The 22064-nt window shown below is 42.8% G+C and overlaps 1 protein-coding gene across 1 annotated transcript in view; it reads left to right on the top strand.

Moving 5' to 3' along the window:
* Positions 1 to 21631, top strand: part of ddx54 (DEAD (Asp-Glu-Ala-Asp) box polypeptide 54) — a 37990-nt gene extending 16359 nt beyond the window's left edge. Inside the window, exons 11-20 of the mRNA XM_028824225.2 lie at positions 10 to 220; positions 2860 to 2994; positions 4291 to 4512; positions 12908 to 12981; positions 13376 to 13561; positions 14536 to 14678; positions 14849 to 14962; positions 18707 to 18811; positions 19084 to 19181; positions 21079 to 21631. Of these exons, the coding sequence (XP_028680058.1) occupies positions 10 to 220; positions 2860 to 2994; positions 4291 to 4512; positions 12908 to 12981; positions 13376 to 13561; positions 14536 to 14678; positions 14849 to 14962; positions 18707 to 18811; positions 19084 to 19181; positions 21079 to 21320 (1530 nt within the window). The 3' untranslated portion in view covers positions 21321 to 21631. The remainder of the gene's footprint in view (positions 1 to 9; positions 221 to 2859; positions 2995 to 4290; positions 4513 to 12907; positions 12982 to 13375; positions 13562 to 14535; positions 14679 to 14848; positions 14963 to 18706; positions 18812 to 19083; positions 19182 to 21078) is intronic.
* The last annotated feature ends 433 nt before the right edge of the window (positions 21632 to 22064 follow it).

Here is a 22064-nt window from a genome sequence, read left to right as displayed (position 1 = left end):
GCCTTTCAGTTGCTGGCATATAATGGGATTGACTGTGCATATATCTACAGTGCACTGGACCAAACCGCCAGGAAGATCAATATTGGGAAGTTTACACATAGGAAGGCAATGGTGATGATTGTGACCGATGTTGCTGCCCGTGGTATAGACATTCCAATGCTGGACAATGTTATCAATTACAACTTCCCTTGCAAAGCTAAGCTGTTCCTGCACAGAGTTGGTGAGTTGGTCTTTTCTTGGTGCTTAGCACTTGCTTGTTGTGGTGTGACAATGCAGGTTCTGCTCCACACTCCCGCTTCTCTTTTGGGAGCCTTTGAACCCAACACAGTCAGTAACGTAACCAAACGAGCTGGACAATGAGGACACCAAACGAGGGAAGGTGCAAAGTGCAGACAGTGCTTTTATTTAACAAAAAAAAACAAAAACAAATAACAGTCAAAACCTAAACAGGTTAAATAAAGTGCAGTGCTTCAAAACATTTCAATAAATAAAACCATATATAAATAAAACCATAACTCCATAAAACCAGGGTGAAATGTAGATAGATAGATACTTTATTAATCCCAAGGGCAAATCCACATACTTCAGCAGCAGCATACTGATGATAAAGCAATGTTAAAGATTACAAATGCACGTATAACAGACACTAACTTTGTATAATGTTAACGTTTACCCCCCCCCCCGGGTGGAATTGAAGAGTTGCATAGTGTGGGGAGGAACGATCTCGTCAGTCTGTCAGTGGAGCAGGACGGTGACAGCAGTCTGTCTCTGGAGATGATCCTGTTCAGTGGATGCAGTGGATTCTCTATGATTGACAGGAGTCTGCTGAGCGCCCGTCACTCTGCCACAGATGTCAAACTGTCCAGCTCCATGCCTACAATAGAGCCTGCCTTCCTCACCAGTTTGTTCAGGTGTGAGGCGACCACCTTCTTAATGCTGCCTCCCCAGCACACCACCGCATAGAAGAGGGCGCTCGCCACAACCGTCTGATAGAACATCTGCAGCATCTTATTGCAGATGTTGAAGGACGCCAGCCTTCTAAGGAAGTATAACCGGCTCTGTCCTCTCTTACACAGAGCATCAGTATTGGCAGTCCAGCTGCACTCCCAGGTATCTATAGGTCTGCACACAGTCACCGCTGATGATCACGGGGGCCGTGAGGGGCCTGGTCCTCCTAAAATCCACCACCAGCTCCTTGGTTTTGCTGGTGTTCAGGTGTAGGTGGTTTGAGTCGCACCATTTAACAAAGTTCTTGATTAGGTCCCTATACTCCTCCTCCTGCCCACTCCTGATGCAGCTCACGATAGCAGTGTCGTCAGTGAACTTTTGCTCATGGCAGGACTCTGGAGTTGTATTGGAAGTCCGATGTATATAAGCTGAACAGGACCGGAGAAAGTACAGTCCCCTGTGGCGCTCCTGTATTGCTGACCACAATGTCAGACCTGTAGTTCCCGAGACGCACATACTGAGGTCTGTCTTTAAGATAGTCCACGATCCATGCCACCAGGTATGAATCTACTGCCATCTCTGTCAGCGTGTCCCTAAGGAGCAGAGGTTGGATGGTGTTGAAGGCACTAGAGAAGTGTGGAGGTTAAAATAATACAATAAATAAATCCATTAAAACAAGGTTAAAACAACAATGGCTGGAAACAGTCCTTTAAAAACCCAGTGCCTTCTTTAGCTGGCGGCTCCCCTGCTCCTTACATCCGGGCCCTGTAACAGTCGTCCTACCTGCAGCTGATCTTCTCCTACTGGTCTGGTAGCTTTCCGACCCCTGACTCCATATGGCTCCGCCACACCGAGACTCGGGTTCCCCAGCGACCAGGGTGTTCACGCTGGGGCTTCAACCCCTCAAGCCTTTGACTCCCACTGCCTTCCGTGCCAAGCCATCCTCGATCGTGGTCACTCCTGGTCCTGTGTAAAACTTGGCAGGACTGACCCCAATCCATCCGCGCCCAACCGAGTGCCAGCCATACAATCTTGCAGAGGGCTCACTTCCCTGCTGCCTACAACCACCAGCGAGCCTGCCGTTCCTGCTCGCTCGCTTTCTTTCTCCCTTAATCTCCGTTCTTTTCTTTCTTTCTCCTACTTCCGCACTCCTGTTTCTCCTATTTATAATGGGGACGTGGCACAGGTGTGGTGATTAGCAGCTCCCGGCATCAATTACAGACATGGGCGATCCCATATCCATGCACTTCAGTGCGGAAACGCCCGGAAACTGCTCCGGCCTCACTATCATGCCCCCTCTTTAAGCCGTGCGGGCAACGATTATTTATTTAAAAACTGGCCTCTTCTGAGCCACAGACCCATTATATCACATGTGGACACGAAAAATGTTTGCAGTTGTCAGTGAATATCTCATAAACAGGCCACCAGACCAAAAGGTGATGTTTTTTCCATCAGTTTATGTCTGCAGAAAGAATTGAGTAACTGAAATATTAGAACTGGTGGGGCGAATAAGCATCCAAGATCCTGAACTTGGCAAAATGTAACCGGGCATATGATTATGAGTGTTAGTCATTTTTAGCTGCAAAAGTATTCCCCAGCCCATTTCTGGGAGTATTGTGCTTTTCATAATCACTATTTATAAAATGCCAAGGATTGTGTCTTTGTCACGCGATTACTCTCAAACCACTGGGGCTGCAGCCTTGATCTTTGCTCTAATCGAAAGCTTATGACGTGAAATTTGCGCTGTTGAAGCACAATATGTGGCAGCTGGCAACCACAAAGTTATTAGGGTTCACGTCTGTCTTAACAGCAAACTACACAGGAAAACTGATCAAGAAGGAGACGGAGAAGAGCAGTGACATCTGCTTCATCTGATGATTTATTTTCTTTCCTTATTCCTGACGTTGGCAGGTCGTGTTGCAAGAGCTGGTAGGTGTGGAACGGCGTACAGCCTCATATCTGCTGACGAGCTGGCGTTTGTGTTTGATCTGAATCTCTTCCTGGGCAGACCCATGCGTTTTGCAGGAGTCCATGGTACTGATAAAGGTAAATTATTCTCCTTAAACATTGTTTTTAAGTTTGGCATTTATTACGTTTGTTGTTGAAGGAAATGTTAAGAGCTCATTGAAGGCAGCCATTTCACTTTAAGTACTTTAAAATTGTTGTATTGTCCCTCTCAGTAAGCTGTTCACGGTTTAGTAATGTTGCTTTACGAGGTATGTCTATTAAATAACGAGACTGTGATTCCACTTAGTAAACAAAGCATTCAGAATCGGTTATAACTGCATCCGTGGTGACCTCGCGTGACAAGCAGCAACACTCTATGACGTTCAGTTGATTGTGAGTCGCCATTTTGTTTGGTTGTGTTTCCTGTAATGTGCTGAAAAAACGCTAAGTTGAAAACGTGTCAATTTAAAATTTTTAGTAAAATTGCACAAAACACAAACACAATGTTTTCAAATGCTAACTACAGCTTATGGGAATGACTGCCTGTCTCGTGCGCGTGTGTTTTGAGTGGCACAAAAGACTCAGCGAGGGACGTGAGAATGTCAAAGATGAAGAACACCCTGGACCAAGAATGCAAGTTAAGTTAAGCAAGTTAAAATTCAAAGCCATGCTCATTGTGTTTTTCGATATCGAGGGTGTAATTTTGGAAGAATGGGTTCCAGGAGGCACAACAGTTAACCAGCATTATTATTAGGAAGTTTTGATAAAGCTGAGAGAAAAACGGCCGCAACTGTGGGAAAATGGTTTCATTCTTCACCAGGACAATGCGCCTGCTCACACGGCACTTTCTGTAAAGCAGTTTTTGACCGACAAGCACATTACTACACTTGAACATCCTCCATATTCACCTGATTTAGCACCGTGCGACTTATCTTTTCCCAAAAGTTAAATCCGTGCTTAAAGGGACACATTTTGAGTCGGCTGATGCTGTAAAGAAGAAAACGGCGGATGTGTTAAAACAGCTGATAGAAATTGATTTGCTCCATGCCTTCGACCAGTGGAAAACAAGACTGCTGCAATGTAGTAGTGCAGATGGGGAGTATATTGAAGGGGACAAGCATTCAATTGGTAATACATATTTAATCAGTCTTGTTATTTAGTAGACACATCTCGTATGTTGGTGCTACATACCTGGTAGTCGGCAACATCTCAAGTCCCTCACTTAGCTTATGGTGGACCTTTAATTCCAGTTTGGCAGTGAAGAGAAGAGTCGGTGTTGTGTATTTGCACATCTATTAAAAATTCCTCTTCTTCACATAGTATTTGTTCAGCACTTTCAAACTACAAAACAGACCTTGGCCTTTTTTTATTACAAGTTTGTGTTCTTTTTTGCAGATGAGGATGGTGTTCTGGGCCGAGTGCCTCAGTGTATTTTGGACGATGAAGAAGCCACACTTGAACGCGCCCATGAGAATTCTCTAGACTTGCACAATTTAAGACGTGTTTCTGAGAACGCCTACAAGCAGTATCTGAAGTCCCGGCCAAACCCTTCTCCAGAGTCCATTAAGCGTGCCAAAGAAACGGACTATTCTGCACTTGATATCCATCCACTACTTGGTCAGTTGCGTCCTTCGCTATTTTTTTATTTAAACAACATAACTTGATAGGATGGAGTCGGCATAGTGCTGCACAAAACTGGATGTAAAGTGTGCCTGATATTTGTAACTAATTTGGTAGACATCTACCCTTCATTGGTACAGTCTTATATTTTCCAGTATTACAAATTATTGCTATTTATTAAAAAAAAAAAAATACAATATTAGTCCCACTCTGAAACAAATTAACTCTTTGAGGGCTAATTTTTTTTTTCCTAAAAGCTCAGTATTCTGAAAAGTTCTCAAAGCAACGGTTCACACATAAATCAACATAAAACATCTGTTGCTGTTCAAGTTCAGAGTTTATTGTCATGTGCACAGTAAGGAGACGCGTTTCCCTGTACAATGAAATTCTTTCTTTGCTGTCCACACCAAACACCAATGGTTAACAAACCAACGTATAAAGATAAACATAAATAATAAGTAGCAAACAGATAATACAGTAAGTAACAGAGGCAGCATACAGTATAAAAACAGAATAGAAGTATAAAGTGTAATGTGCAGGTAGGTATGTGATGAACAAGTCAAATACAGTTGTGTGAGGTAGATAGAATGAGATGAACCACGGTTATAAACTCCAGTCAGTTATTTAGGTGTCTAATGGCCAAGGGGAGGAAAGAGTTCTTTAGCCTGGAAGTCCTGCATCTCATACTGTATACCTCCTGCCTGAGAGTAGAAGTGTGAACAGTTCGTGTTGAGGTGAGTGGGGTCCCTGAGGATCGAGGCAGTTCTCCTTCAGACTCTGCAGTTGTAGATGTTCTGCAGAGAGGGCAGTGAGGTCCTGGTGATCTTCTCGGCAGTCTTTACCACTCTCTGCAGGCGTTTGCGGTCCATAGCAGTAGTGTTGCCGTACCACATGGTGATGCAGCTGGTCAAGATGCTCTCAACAATGCAGCTGTAAAAGTTGCAGGGGATCTTAGTTGAGATACCAAACTTCCTCAGCCTCCTCAGAAAGTACAGCCGCTGTTGAGCCCTCTTGACCAGCTGTGTGGTGTTAAGTGTCCAAATGAGGTCCTCACTGATGTAGACGCCCAGGTATTTAATGCTGCTCACCCTCTCCACTTCAAGCCCTCGGATGAACAGTGGCCGGTGAGGTCTCCTCTCCTTCCTCATGTCTACTATCATCTCTTTCGTCTTGTCTGTGTTGAGGGTGAGGTTGTTGTCCTCACACCATGACACCAGAGTGGCCACCTCCCTCCTGTAGGCCACCTCAACCCCACCAGTGATGCGTCCAATCACTGCGGTATCGTCTGCAAACTTTAGGATGATGTTATGTTAGTGGGAGGCAACACAGTCGTGGGTGAACAGGGTGTAGAGAATGGGGCTGAGGACGCATTCATCCGCAGTCAGAAAGTCTACGGCTAGCCGGAATGTGCAGTGGGCCGGCTGCCTGGCTGTTTTTATGGGTGGCAGTGGCAGTCTCACTGCGACACAATCTGGTTTTCACCACTTGTCATCGTAAGTGTCTGCCTTCCCAGGTGAACATTGCTGTAGGCACATGAGCTACATGTTCAGCACCACGATCAGCTGGGGACCAATCAGCTAACGCTGGTGCCTCACTTTCGTTTTCGATCTCCATCTCCACATCACTTGCATCAAAATTGGAGTCCATCAGGTCAGAGTCCAATTCAGTGATGATACGCAAAATGTCCACAGAATATTTTGCTTTGCGCCTTTCTATTGATCTCTTGTCAGATGTCAGTCCCATTTTAGTGGTTGTTTGCTCTTGGCTACTCATGCAAGCACCTCAAATAAAGGTCAAATTAACAAAGTTAAATTTCCTTCTAGCAAAGAGTGTCAAACTAAAATATAATGGCGAGTTTTGTCGCAGTTTACAGCTGATTACCGTTACTCCTGATATATGACAAAAGTCGACATCTGCCCTTAAAGAGGTTAAAGAATGTAAGAGAGAGAAATTATTACAGATTGGCCGGGACAGAATTTAGATTTAGGCAAGTCTAGGTCATAGTGGACTATAAACGTTAAACATCTAAGAACGGAACCTGATGCTATGCGAGTGGCACCCTCACGATTCCAGCTAGAGGTCTAAGGGGTCCTCCTTGATCATTTGAGTAGGGGACATTCCCTTTAGCTCAGCTGTGTAAGTATGAAGACCTGAGGGCTATCTCACTGGTCAATCAAGACTTCCAAAAGTCATGTGGTGTTGAAAAAGATTAGTTATCTTTTCATTTATGTCACAAGTCTCCACCAGCACTTTCTTTGGGAGGCAAATAACCTTCCAATTTTCGAAGATTTGCACTTTAGATTAATAATTGATTAAAAACTTCCTTTGAACCGGCCTAGTGTGTAAGAAATGACAGCTGCAGTAGCCTCTGGTGTTTTTCATCCTGCAGATGCACATGCAGGTCTTTAACTGTAATAAGATTTGAAACAGCCCGAGTCAAAACTTAATGACATTTATGAATTGTTAAATTCTTTTTAGGACGGTTTGCAGATGCCATCTCAAGGAGCATTTCAAGTTTGATTCAATTATTGATGAAATATTAATTGATGCCCATAGCTTGCCTTAAACTGATTCATTTATTTTATTTATATATATATATTGTAACTGTAGGGAGCGCTAGAGCTCCCTTGAACCCTCAGGTACCACGCCAAACACCAGGTAAATGTACAATTATTATTCTTTTTATTACAATAATGTGCACTAAGCACCCTCCACTCCATACTACTCATAAACACTATACAATACTCAATAATTAATTATTAATACAACTAGGGGGCTCTGCCCCCTGCTCGCTTCGCTCGCCAACCCCTGGCGTTGGGACATGAGAAAGAGTCAGATGTATGAATTAGATATAGAATAGTGTGCAGCTTTGGATGATGCCCATAGAAATAACAAATAGAGTGTTTGTCATATATTAATGTTTTATTGGAATATTTCTTTGTATACAACATTAGTAGTAAAGATGGTGTCTTGTCCTTGAATGAGTCTTCCTTGGCATGGATTATTTATAATTTTAACTTTAACGTCAGATGAACAGCGAACACATGAGAAGGCAACATAAAGTTGTCCATGTCCAAAAACGGGTTCAGAGAGGTAGATGCCAACCTTGTCCATGGTTTGTCCTTGTGATTTGTTGATGGTCATGGCAAATGCAGGTTTAATGGGGAACTGTCGGCGTTTCAATGTAAAAGGTAATTCTAGCTCAGAACTTGTAAGGTCAATTCTAGGAATGAGAACAGTATTGTTAGCATGTGATCCTGTAAGAACTGTCGCTTGAATAACATTGTGTGTCATGGTGTTGACGACTAACCGTGTGCCATTGCATAAACCCTGTTTTGTGTTAAGGTTTCTTAATAGCATGATTATTGTTCCGTTTTTAAGGGCAAGGTCGTGTTGTGGTAATCCAGCAGGGTTAATAGTGTTCAAATATTCTAAGGGGAAATTTATATGTTCATTGTCGTCATCAGAGTCAACTTTGTCTGAGCTTAGAAAGATCTGTGTCTCTCCAGGAAGTAATGAAATGACTTGGTTATTAATGTGATTAACATTAATATTTTTTGGACATAATATAGTGCGTTGTGTTAACAGGGGTATTTGGTCTAATGTGATTGCTGTTCCAAATATCTCTTTTACTAAGTCGTCTGAGATAAAGGATTGTGGAATGGAAATAATATCTGGGTGAAGTCCATCTGTATTTGTGAGTGTACCATTTCCCAGTTGTATTAGCCAACTGTTATATTCTGGATCTGGACATCGCATGTTTTGTACCAACTGTATTGTTTTAAAGCAATGCCAATTGTCTGCGTATTTTAAGGTGGACTGAACAATAGCTGAGCGCATGGCATGTGGAACAATAGCTAAGCATTGTCTAAAATCTCCTCCTAATAAAAGAACTTTTCCTCCAAAGGGAATATTATTATTCATCAACGTTTGTAGAAGTTTATCAATGGTGTTGAGTAAGTGACTGGATGCCATTGTACATTCATCAATAATTATCAGTTTTGCAAGACGGATGTCTCGGGCATTGCTACTGTGAATGTTCATAGTGGATACTGATGTCTCTGTGATTGGGACCGGTATTTTGAATATTGAGTGACATGTACGACCATTTATTAACAGATTTGCTGCCACTCCGGAGGATCGCAGTCACTGTTAATATGTTTCCTTTTCTGCAGTTGAACGGTTAATAGTGCTTTATTGTAAGGAGATCCACCTATGCTGACACCTATGCTGTCTAGTGTGAAGGTGTTGACGTTCACTTTAGAATATGTGGCTTTGGGTGTCACTTCTTATGGATGTGTGTGTGGGGGGGGGGGGGGGGGGGGGGGATGACGATTGTTGTTGCGCGATCGTCTTCTTTCTTTTTGTGTTCCTGTGTCTTGTTTGAATCCCCCTCTTTGTGTGTGTCCCGTCCGTTGCTTGTAGGGTCTGTGGGGTGGGCTTCGCTCGCCAACCCCTGGTGTTGGGAATGACAAAGAGCGTGATGTATGAATGAGATATAGAATAGTGTGACGGTGTAGATGATGCAAATAGAAATCAAACAATAAAGTGTGTGGCACAGTGTAAAGGTTTATTTGAAAATTTCTTTGTACACGCCGTTTAAGTGTAAAAGGTAATTCCAGCTCAGAACTTGTAAGGTCATTTAAGATGGTTATTGTTGTGATCAGAGTCAAGTTTGTCAGAGCTTAGAAAGAGTTGTGTCTCTCCAGGAAGTAATGGAATGACTTGGGTATTTATGTTTTTCACATTAATATTTTTTGGACATAATATAGTGCGTTGTGTTAAAAGGGGCATTTGGTCTAATGAGATTGCTGTTCCAAATCTGTCTGTAACTAAGTCGTCGCAGATAAAGGCTTGAGGAATTGTAATAATATGTGGCTGAAGTCCATCTGTATTGGTGAGTGTACCATCTCTCAGTTGTAATAAGCAATTGTTATGATCTGGTTCTGGACATCGTATCTTTTTTACTAACTGTATCTTTTGAAAGTAATGCCAATTGTCTGCGTATTTTAAGGTGCACTGAACAATAGCTGAGTGCATGGCATCTGGAAGAATAGCTAATCACTGCCTAAAATCTCCTCCTCATAAAAGTACCTTTCCTCCAAATCTAATATTATTATTCATAAACGTTTGTAGAAGTTTATGAATGGTGTTGAGTAAGTGACTGGATGCCATTGTACATTCATCAATAATTAACATTTTTGCAAGACAGATGTCACGTGCAGTGCCACCGTTAATGTTCATAGTGGATACCGATTTGTAGGATCTAATGTAGTTGATAAAGATTTCACTTTCAGGTACATCGTCAGTTAGAAGCCTCTGTAGATATTCAGTATATGAATGTAAAGAAGGCAGTCTAATTTGACCCTTTTGACAACAACGTGTAAATGTATAACTTGTATTGCCAGTTGTTTCTTCAGGGAAGTGAACTGAATGACAATGATTGCAAATAACATTCATTAATCCGAATGAATTTTCCTGGTGTATGTTTTCCTTGTGTAGTTTGAGAGGCGCGTTGTTGCATGTGTAGTATTTGGGACGTGTTGTTTTGGAGCTGTAATCGATTTGCCTGTGCTGTGTGAGAAGCCCGTTGTAGCCTTCGCTGCCATTAACGTATGTCTGAGACGGGAGGTGTTTCGTTTTGAATCCGTGCTTGTAGCGATGCAACACTTTGATTGATAGTTTGCGTAATGTGGATCTAGGATGTAGATTTGTGCATATTTGCGTTGTTGATTTGTTTCAGGGTGCACTGTTCCAATGCAATGCAGTATTTGTGCACATATGCGAAAGCAGTATGGTCCATTGCCTTTTGGTGGCCTGATATTTACTCCGGTATATGCAAAAGCAAATGAACTATTGTAGGATCTAATGCAGTTCATAAAGTTTTTACTTTTAGGTACATCGTTAGTTAGAAGCTTTAGTTGAGCTTTGCGTTTTTGGAGTCGAGACATTTTTTCTTATGGATGTGTGGGGGGGGATCGTTGTTGCGCGAGCGTTTTGTTTCTTTTTGTGTTCCTGTGTCTTGTTTGAATCCTCCTCTTTGTGTGTGTCCCGTCCATTGCTTGTAGGGTCTGTGGGGTGTTTTTGTGTTCTTTTTTTTGGTCTTCCATGGGCTTGTTGAATCCCCCTCTTGGTGTGTGTCCCGTCCCGTCCCGTGCCTGTAGGGTGGGGGGGGGGGCATGGTCGTGCCTTGCTATTGTGCGCTCGTCTGTTATTTTTTTTTTTGGTGTGTTTAGTTTCGTGTGCAATGTGTTTCGTGCTTTCCCCTCGTTTGAGTACTCTTTTATGTGCCTTTTCCTTATTTTGGTGCTTGTTGAGCCTCATTTTTGTGACTCCTTTCTGTATGTGCTCACTCCTGTTTTCTGTGCTCTTGTCGGACCCTTTTTGCGCCTGCGTCTCTCGCGGCCCCCTCATCCGCCTCTCTCCCCCTCTTTGTGTGTCCCGTCCCTTGCTTGTAGGGTCTGTGGGGTGGTTTTGTGTTCTTTTTTTTGGTCTTCCATGGGCTTGTTGAATCCCCCTCTTGGTGTGTGTCCCGTCCCGTCCCGTGCCTGTAGGGTGGCGGGGGTATGGTCGTGCCTTGCTATTGTGCGCTCGTCTGTTCTTTTTTTTTGGTGTGTTTAGTTTCGTGTGCAATGTGTTTCGTGCTTTCCCCTCGTTTGAGTGCTCTTTAATGTTTTTTTTCCTTATTTTGGTGCTTGTTGAGCCTCATTTTTGTGACTCCTTTCTGTATGTGCTCACTCCTGTTTTCTGTGCTCTTGTCGGACTCTCGGACTCTTTTTGCGCCTGCGTCTCTCGCGGACCCTCATCCACCTCTCTCGCCCTCTTTTGTCCGCCTTTCTCGGGTCCTCAGCCGACTCTCGCGGACTGTTTGTTGCGCCGGCGCAGTACGTCTTTTTGCAGCTACGGCCCATGGCCGGATGTGCCTGCGTCCATCATCCGGTTTAGCATTCTCGGTTAGTAATATGGATTCTCACTCCTCCTCTCCCAGACACTTAGCCACCCTTCCTCCCAGCACAACTCAGTGTTCTGGTCTCCCAGAGTCCTTTATATAGTCCATGACCCGCAAACATTTCTCTCTTCTGTCCATGTGACCGTGAACACTTCCGGGTCGGATAAAAGCTCCTTTCTTCAACCCGGAAGCACGTCGTTTCTCCTGTTCACGTGACCAGGACATACTTCCAGGTTATAGGGCTCATAGCACTCCCCAAGCCTCCCTATAGCGGCTCCTGGTGGTCCCCATGGTATCCAGCAAACTACAAGGTCCATAAGGCCCTGCTGGAATTCGGGGAACCTTCATGCTGTTGGGAGGGCTCCACCTGGTGGCCCGGAATATTTAGCCGGCCATCCATCACAATATATATATATTGGATGGCACATGAAAAACCGAACCGACTCCAATGTCGACATACGTTTCTTAGCCCATACACGAAACGAAAGATATGCAATACAAAAATCCAATTGCAAGTGTTTGAAGGAGCCACGTGCAATAAAATACACGTTTTTACTTGTCGTTCTTCAGTTCTTGGACACAAGTCATTCTGTACAGCTTCATTATGTAGTGAGTGCAACACACGTTGACAAGACCTGTGTGAAACATTCGCTTGGTGTGCTAATTTACGTGTCGATTTCCTAGAGCTTCTGGCCATCCATTCCTGAATATCTACTACGACCACAGGTGTACGAACGGATGGGGCCCGATTTTTATATATATATAATATATATATAATATTGTAGCAGATAAGGCTTTTGTCCACCTCTTGAACCCTCAGGTACCACTCCAAACACCAGGTAAAAGTACAATTCTTCTTTATTGTACAATCACGTGCACAAAGCACCCTCCACTCCACACTACTCATATAAATCACTAATCACAATACAATACTCTTTCCTCCTCACCCAGACACTTTGCCACCCTACCTCCCAGCTCAGCTCAGTGTACTGGGCTTTCCCAGAGTCCTTTATACACCTTGACCCGGAGGTGTTCCTGCCCAACAGTCCACAGTTCCTTATTCCTTCCGGGTCAGGGTAAACAGTCCTTATCTTCAACCTGGAAGCACGTCATCTCTCCTGCTCACGTGACCAGGACGTACTTCCAGGTTATAGGGCACACATAAGTCCACGGGCTTCCCGACAGCGACTCCCAGTGGTCCCCAAGGTATCCAGCAGGGCTGTGTATAAAAACTACATAGTCCATGAGGCCCTGCTGGAACTCGGGGCACGTCCATGCTGCTGGGAGAGCTCCTCCTGGCGGCCTGGGGGTGAGGGCCGGAATAAGAAGCCAGCAATCCACCACAATATAATATATATATATATAATATATATGTGTATAATATATATGTGTATATATACAGTATGTGTGTGTATATATAATTTATTTATTTATTTTATGTAGGTTCCCAACTTGAAAACATAGAGCTTGTACGATTAAAAATGGTGGACAGTGTAAAGTGCTACAAATCCAAAGCTGTAAGTAACATGTTTGTCTGTTATTCAAATTAAAAATTTACTGTAAGTCAAATTTAATAGTAAATTGGAATATATTAACTCTTCAAAATGACAGATAATTGAAACCAAATCTGAAACCTTTCAATTAGATTAGATAATACAGTTCAAGGTGAAGTTGATTAAAATGGAAGGCAAAGTGTGTGTTTAATTGAGATTTGAACAGTTTTGCTGGTAAAGTTTTCTGAATGAGCTTAACGAAAGAGAGAAAGATGTTTGCTCAGATACCTGGAGTTTATTTTTATGTTGTAAGAAAACCAGTGTACAATGACTGCAAAAGAAAAATATATTTGTGTCCTTCTTGAAAGTAAATAGCGGTTTTGTTTCATGAGTGCTCCTCTTTGTGCCGTCTTTTCAGACCATTTTTGAAATTAACTCGACCAGTAAGACAAATGCCAATGAGGTCATGCGGGCCAAACGCCTTCGGGATAAAAAGTTGGTTGACAGTTTTCAAAGACGCCGTGAAGAAAAGGTGGAGGAGAAGCTCCAAGTGCAGACCTTGCCTACCAGTATGACGTGGGAAGAAGACCAGGAAGAAATTGAAGTAAGCAAAAAAAAAAAAAAAAACATTTCAGCGCCACACGCTTTATAAGGTTGGCCTGATATGAAAGTGGCTTGTTTGGTTTTAGTGTTGTCATAGAATCACAACAATCAAGAGTTCACATTATTCTCATTTTCGTTTGAACTCAGAATTAAATATGAGGCTACCAGGTATTTGAGAACTTCAGCAATTGGCAAGCATGCTCCTTTATACATGAAACTATTCTAAATAAACATTAATACAGTAACCAAGTGATACCCTTGCTGTTTAGTATTGAATTAGCTTTACATCGTAATTTAGTGTCTTAGGTAGCTGGAGACTAACCTAAGAGCATCGGCAGTAAGGCAGGAAATAACCCTAAACAGGGTGCAAGTCCTTTGCAGTGCCTGATGACACCCACTTTACACCATTAGCTAAGTGAGGGACTTGAGATGTTTCCGACTATCAGGTTACCTGGAGAAATGAGAGAAGACAGACAGGTTCTACACAGACAGCAACTCGGTGCAGGAATAAAATATAAGATGCTGGATCCATGTGGCAACAGTGCCAGCCACCGTGGTAAGGTGCAAATCTTTTGGTGTTTCACCCACCCATCCATTATCTAACCCGCTATATCCTAACTACTGGGTCACAGGGGTTTGCTGGATCCAATTCCAGCCAACACAGGGCACAAGGCAGAAAACAAACCCCGGGCAGGGCACCAGCCCACCACAGGGCACACACCAAGCACACACCGTAGGGACAATTTAGGATCGCCAATGCACCTAACCGGCATGTCTTTGGACTGTGGGAGGAAACCCATGCAGACATGGGAAGAACATGCAAACTCCATGCAGGGAGGACCTGGGAAGCGAACCCAGGTCTCCTAACTGTGAGGCAGCAGTGCTAGCCACTGCGCCACCCTCTTTAGGTGTTTATCTGCAAGAATGTTGTTGAGCTATGAATGATACCTTAGTCCCTTTTTTTTAATGCTGCAGAATGTGTTTTCTGAAGTTGTGGGAGGAAAGCGAAAGAAGCCACAGAATGAAACAAATGCTCCAAAGAAGAAGACCAAAATATCGAACAGTGACAAAGAGTTTTATATTCCGTATCGACCCAAAGATTTTGACTCCGAGAGGGGGTAGGTTGCCTTCAGGCCTAATTTTTGAAGTTTTGACAGCTGAGCCCCCATTACTCTTTAAAGACCACCCCGATGTTTTACTGCATTTCTGCTAGCCTGTAAACGTATCCTCTGTTGCAGTTTCACTTTTTTTTTTTCCTGACCATGTGTTATCCTGATGTTACTTTCAGCCTTAGTATGAAGGGAGATGGCTCCAGTTTTGAACGCCAGGCAACCAGTGCTGTGCTGGATCTTATGGGAGATGAGGAGAACAACATGAATCAACACAAAAGTATGATGAAATGGTATGTTGACCGTTGTCTTTTGCCTCTTTCTTCACTGGCATCTTTCACTCCATGTAGTGAGGATGAAGCCTCCCACTTTTATGATTACTAGAATCACTGTAAGGGCATGCAGTCATTGGAAGCAGAAACCTTGAAAACCTTTAAAAAGAATCTGGACGAGACCATGGACTGAAAGGTCTCCTCTTGCTTCTCTTATGATCTCTCTGGACATTAAGCTGCTTGGATCCACAAAAAACACATTGATGTTGCTAAGACTTGTATAATACAGCCTCATTTTTGCAATGTTCTCGAGCAATAATGATCTTGGTAATAACATGACACGTGTAAACCCTTTGCTCTGACACTTTTCATTTAACGTCCCTCAGATTTGTGCAGTTAACAGAAATAATTAGCTAATTGTAACCCTTTCTAGTTTCCTGTATAGTTTTTGCTTTTTTTGTTTTTTAGCACTGTGAGTAGGTTTGTAATTTTAGAAACCAGTTCTGATGTCTCTCCACAAAAGAATGGAAAAAGAAAAATAAAAGGGCCGAGACTGTAGCTGATCTCGGCGTATCTGTTAACACTTCGTATGGTGCTGGCTCTGTCAGGCAGCTCACTATTAGCTGTCGCAGCCAAGGCACGCAGTCGAGATGATTAGACACGGCCAGCAACTATCAGTCTTGTAAAACTTAACGGACCGGCAATGAGATTAGCAGCCACTTAATGTCGGCCTGAAATGCCTTAAGAGCCAATGGATTTGGCAGTTGAATAGAAGTTGATTGTAAAGATGGGAAACAGTAGGAGTACAGTAATCCCTCACTTATCACGGGAGATAGGTTCCAAGGCTGACCGCGATAACTGAATTTCCGCAAAGTAGGGACACCATATGTATTTAATTATTTAACGTGTATTTGGACGTTTTTAAACCCTCCCTGTATTGTTTACAACCCACCCTTTACTCTGTTAATAACTGGGACAACTGCTAAGCAATATGAAATCGGTAGATAAGTTTACACTTACTGTATAGCGAAGTACACGTAGCAGCTTGTAGCCGGTCATGACGTCGTTGACCTTTTTGCAAAGATTCCATCCAGACTACTGCCTTATCACGTCCACTTGCAACTCGTTTTGCGCCCTGGTTAAAGGACACTGCGGCCGTAGATCTTATATGCTTTTCCTCCTTTTTAAATAAAAAGAATCGTGGACTCATTGATGCTGTGATGGTGTCCTCCAGCGGTGTAGCTGTTCCCTTCCTTCAACATATCCAAAACTTTTACCTTTTCTGCAATCATTTGCATCTTCTGTTGGCACTTGGACACGGCCCCTGAAGCAGTTGCAGGAGCACGTTAATGCTGAATGAGTGAGATGAGACTTCCTGGTTAATGCAGCACTCCATCGCTGAGCCAATCAGCACACAGGAACTTAACTGCATGCTCTGATTGGGTAGCTTCTCAGTCATCCGCCAATAGCGTCCCTTGTATGAAATCAACTGCGCAAACCAACTGAGGAAGCTAGTACCAGAAGTAAAAAGACCCATTGTCCGCAGAAACCCGCGAAGCAGCGAAAAATCCGCGTTATATATTTAGATATGCTTACATATAAAATCCACGAAGTCGTGAATCCGCGAAAAGTGAACCACGAAGTAGCGATGGATTACTGTATTTCAGTTTTCCTTGTAATTCACACATTATAGAATACTAGTAACAGCGCACTGCTATAACGATAACGTGCAGTGAATCCACTTGACTTGAGCATTCCTAGTTTTCATCCTCTTTCTCTGTATGTTTAGCGTTTATTTGCTCAGAGGTTGATGCGTATGCTGCTTCCTGCGCAGCTCTTCATTTCTCCACCCTAGTGGCCCACTTCTCTTCTTTCGTCAGCATCTTTTCACGTTAAAACAGATTAAGTCCATGTTTGTGTTGCAATTACTTAGTACGTTTTCCTTAATTTTTCACTTATGTCTCCAATCTGCCTCAAGAATGACTTAAGATATGAAGAGGTAGGCGAAGTGACAGAGAAGGTGGTAAGGAATGAGAACGGCGTATGTATGCATGTGCCACACAGAGGCCTGCTGGCAGAGAGTTGATTCTACAATAAAATAAAAATAAAAAGAGGAATAACCTTGGAGGTCAATCATCACCCTGAAAGCGGATAGTAGACGTCATAGTATATGTGTACCAAATTTCAGGTCAATCGGTCAAACGGTTTGTGAGCTACAGGTGATTTAAAATCCTGGACAGACAGACAAACAGCCGTGGTAGCGTACCGACTTTAACAAAACATAGGCTTAGTTTTCCTGATGCTTGATGCCATCCCATAAAGCTGTACTCGAAGTGACGGCAAAGGTGGTAGGGATGAGAACGGCGCCAGTACGCATGCGCCACCCTGCAGCCGAGAGTTGATTCTACAATAAAATAAAAATAAAAAGAGGAATAACCTTGGAGGTCAATCATCACCCCAAACGCGGATAGTAGATGTCACGTAGTATATCCATCCATTATCCAACCCGCTATATCCTAACTACAGGGACACGGGGCATGTAGTATATGTGTACCACATTTCAGGTCGATGGGTTAAACGGTTTGATTTAAAATCCTGGACGGACAAACGAACAGCCACGGTAGTGTATTATATATAAAGATTTACATTTTTTGTGCATACATACCAATTTAATCCTGAATGTAGACTTTTTAAAAGGTAGGAGCATCTGAATTTTCAATTTGGAGCTATTAGGTATTCAAACACACTCAAGTCTTTTAGTATTTATGTAGCAGGAGTCTTGGAAGGCCGCAGTGGCTGCAGATCTCTTAAAGAGAAGTCCGTTATTACTGCTGAAGTGCCAATCTGATGCTTCATTTGAGTGGTCTCGCTTGTTAAGGTTCCCCACCCTCGATTGCTTATTTCAGTCTTGGAACAGCTGCATTCAGTGTTTTAATTGCTCCTTATTAGCCATAAGATGTAAATGACAAAGCAGCCAGCAGTTCTCCATCTTGCTTGTTTTCATCATGCACTGTTTGGTTTAATAAAAAACTTGATTCAAGAATGTGACAGAGTGAAAATGATTTGTTTTAGGCTTCGAATCGTTTGGATGATACCTTTGGGAAGGAAAAAAAAATCTTCGATATAAGAAAATTACATTGCAGAGTAAGAGGTTGGGAGCATGCGCCGATTACAGCACAATGCCGCACTCGCCACACGACGAACCACCCAGATTGAGTCCCGAGTGCCGCCTCAGCACCACACTGGTTTTTTAAACAGTGGTTGGAGTGCCAATCCTGCCGCCAACCCCCAGGTTTTCCCTGTAAATTGGAAGACCTGCTCGCAGTGCTGGATGCAGATTAACGTGTTACCCAGGACAGAGCAATTGCAGATCAATGGGCCCAACGGAATAGAGTCCCTTTTGGCGTTTTACGGGATTCGAACCGGCAACCTTCTGACTGCCTCAGAGCCTCCACTCCGCCCGCCCAGATCGCAGACTAACAAGCCGTAAAATTCAATAAGGTCTGAGATTGGCAAGGACCGATTTCTAATTAAGCAATTGGGTTTGAATTAAAACCTGAAGCCACTGCGGCCCTCCAGGACCAACACTGTGCACCCCTGCAGTATAGTAACCAAATTTCCGTTTGACAATATGGAATACATTAAAATGTCCCACTTGAGTTACCTGCAACTCTACTAGAAGATTGGGTCCGAGTGCTTTATTAGGTAAGATGGCGCTTCATTCCAAAGTCTCACATTTTTTTTTTCTTTTTAACATTTGCAAAGGGATCGCAAAAGGAAACGATTTGTCAGAGAAACCGGAAAGGAGGATAAGAAGAAAATGAAAACTGAAAGTGGACAGCTCATCAAACGCTCCTACAAGAAAAACATGTATCTTTTAATGTGGTGTGATCGTACGGGGTTTTATTTTGGCTCATATCCCATAGTGCTTGACATGTTGGTTATTACAGGCTGGGGTGTTTTCCTTGATGCTCACTGTGCTGTGAATGCAATCGTGTGTTTAAGACAGTCTGGAGAACCCCAGGGGAATAATTCAGATTCACACTCCATCCATTCTGATGCGTACCACCTGTTAGACAGACGTTTGTCGTACTCCGTTACATTTGTTTGCCGTTATTTTTCCTTAACCAAATATCCTTCAGCTATGAGGACTGGAAGAAGAAATACAAATTTGACGATGCTGGATCCGGTAACGATTCTGATGGAGATTCACGTGGTAACAGAGCTTCAGCAGGAGGAGGTAGTGTGCAGCGTTTTCTTTTGTAGTGTATAGGCGGTCTTAGACGTGAAGTGTTTTTGACTAATTCAGGCTCGGTCAGCTCTCATACCTTATTCATGCTAAATGCTCTCTTTGCGCTTCTTTGAGTTTCTTGCCTTTCACTGTCGTTACATACAGTTAGGTCCATAAATATTTGGACAGAGACAACTTTTTTCTAATTTTGGTTCTATACATTACCACAATGAATTTGAAATGAAACAACTCAGATGCAGTTGAAGTGCAGACTTTCAGCTTTAATTCAGTGGGGTGAACAAAACGATTGCATAAAAATGTGAGGCAACTAAAGCGTTTTTTTTAGCACAATCCCTTCATTTCAGGGGCTCAAAAGTAATTGGACAATTGACTCAAAGGCTATTTCATGGGCAGGTGTGATCAAGTCCGTCGTTATGTCATTATCAATTAAACAGTTAAAAGGCCTGGAGTTGATTTGAGGTGTGGTGCTTGCATGTGGAAGATTTTGCTATGAACAGACAACATGCGGTCAAAGGAGCTCTCCATGCAGGTGAAAGAAGCCATCCTTAAGCTGCGAAAACAGAAAAAACCCATCCGAGAAATTGCTACAATATTACGAGTGGCAAAATCTACAGTTTGGTACATCCTGAGAAAGAAAGCAAGCACTAGTGAACTCAGCAACGCAAAAAGACCTGGACATCCATAGAAGACAACAGTGGTGGATGATCGCAGAATCATTTCCATGGTGAAGAGAAACCCCTTCACAAAAGCCAACCAAGTGAACAACACTCTCCAGGGGGTCGGCGGGCGTATCGATATCCAAGTCTACCATAAAGAGAAGACTGCATGAAAGTAAATCCAGAGGGTGCACTGCAAGGTGCAAGCCACTCATAAGCCTCAAGAATTGAAAGGCTAGATTGGACTTTGCTAAAGAACATCTAAAAAAGCCAGCACAGTTCTGGAAAAACATTCTTTGGACAGATGAAGCCAAGATCAACCTCTACCAGAATGATGGCAAGAAAAAAGTATGGAGAAGGTGTGGAACAGCTCATTATCCAAAGCATAGCACATCATCTGTAAAACACGGTGGAGGGAGGCAGTGTGATGGCTGCCAGTGGCACTGGGACACTCGTGTTTATTGATGATGTGACACAGGACAGAAGCAGCCGAATGAATTCTGAGGTGTTCAGAGACATACTATCTGCTCAAATCCAGCTAAATACAGCAGTCACATTGATTCATGATACAGATGGACAATGACCCAAAACATACAGCCAAAGCAACCCAGGAGTTTATTAAAGCAAAGAAGTAGAAAATTCTTGAATGGCCAAGTCAGTCACCTGATCTTAACCCAATTGAGCAGGCATTTCACTTGCTGCAGTAAAGGCCTGGCAGAGCATTAAAAAGGAGGAAACCCAGCAGCATCTGGTGATGTCCAGGAGTTCAAGACTTCAGGCTGTCATTGCCAGCAAAGGGTTTTCAACCAAGTATTAGAAATGAACATTTGATTTCCAGTTATTTAATTTGTCCAATTACTTTTGAGCCCCTGAAATGAAGGGATTGTGTTCAAAAAATGCTTTAGTTGCCTCACATTTTTATCGTTTTGTTCACCCCACTGAATTAAAGCTGAAAGTCTGCACTTCAACTGCATCTGAGTTGTTTCATTTCAGATTCATTGTGGTGATGTACAGAACCAAAATTAGAAAAAAGTGGTCTCTTGTCTAAATATTTATGGACCTAACTGTAGTGGTAACATTAGGCCGTGTGTTTTGTCATGGGATCAGCAGCTCCAAATTAATTTTTTGAAACTGATGTGAGTGTTGAGGTGTTCATTGTTTTTGGAAGTGATGCTTTTAACATTTACACAGACACATAAATAACATTTCTCTGCTTTGTATTTAAAAAGGGAGGAGGCGTCGAGGAGGTCCTGCTCCTCAAAGACCTGGATCGGCTCCAAAAGCCCGGTCAGAGCTAAAAACAAAAGATCAGATTCTCAAGCAGCGTAAGAAGAAAGCAAAACAGCAGTTCCTACAGAGTGGGGCGTTAAAGAAACTCCGGAGGAGAAACCGCCACCGGCTGCAAGAAGTCAAGTCTTCTGGCTTTGGTAGAGGAGGTGGCAAGAAGGGCAAACTAAGAAAACGATTATAAAATGACAGGCGTTTAACGACACCAGTCACCCACCACCTCTGAACTGAACTGGAAAGACGACACTTTACTCCTTGGTGAGAAGAGTCTGTGCCAACTCTTGGGGCGGGCGGGGTGGGGGAGGATATCAAACAGCTGATGTATGCTGGCACTAATAATTGTATGCCAAGACGTCGGTGCACACTGAAGAGAAATGGAGAGTAATGGGTTTGGCTACAAACATCCTAGGCGCCCGTCTCGAAATGCGTAAATGTAAGGTATCTCTGTAAAGTTGTAATGTACTGTTTGTAAATTAAAGAAAAATGTCCATATTACACTAGAAATGTGTGCTTTCTTAGTGATAAAGTGCTACAAACGGAGGGCGAAGCATGTGTTACTTTGTTTGCTGCCGCTGTTTTAAGTAGTAGTAGTATTAGAAAAAAGTCAAACAGATTAAATACAATGATGTCTCTAGCTGGAATAGGCCAAAATAAGAAAACGGGCCACCATGTGAATATTGTGTATCTTGAGAGACGGGTTTAAAAACGGCTGCTGTAATAAATATGTAAGTATATATGGTGGATCTGAGGTCGTCAACCACCACAGCAGGTTTTATTACTGGAATATTTAAGGATGGGCACCATCAGGTACCACAGCAATACCAGAGTAAATAGAAGATTATATATATAATATTTAAAAGTGACCTAGCCAGGTATCCTTTAGAAATATTTTTTGTTACTTGTATTATAGAAATACTTTTCCATTCTA

Source organism: Erpetoichthys calabaricus, chromosome 18 (genome assembly GCF_900747795.2).
Source record: "Erpetoichthys calabaricus chromosome 18, fErpCal1.3, whole genome shotgun sequence".
Taxonomy (NCBI): Eukaryota; Metazoa; Chordata; class Cladistia; order Polypteriformes; family Polypteridae; genus Erpetoichthys; species Erpetoichthys calabaricus.
Note: the sequence above shows the minus strand (reverse complement) of the source record. Positions and strands in the feature narration are given on the sequence as shown.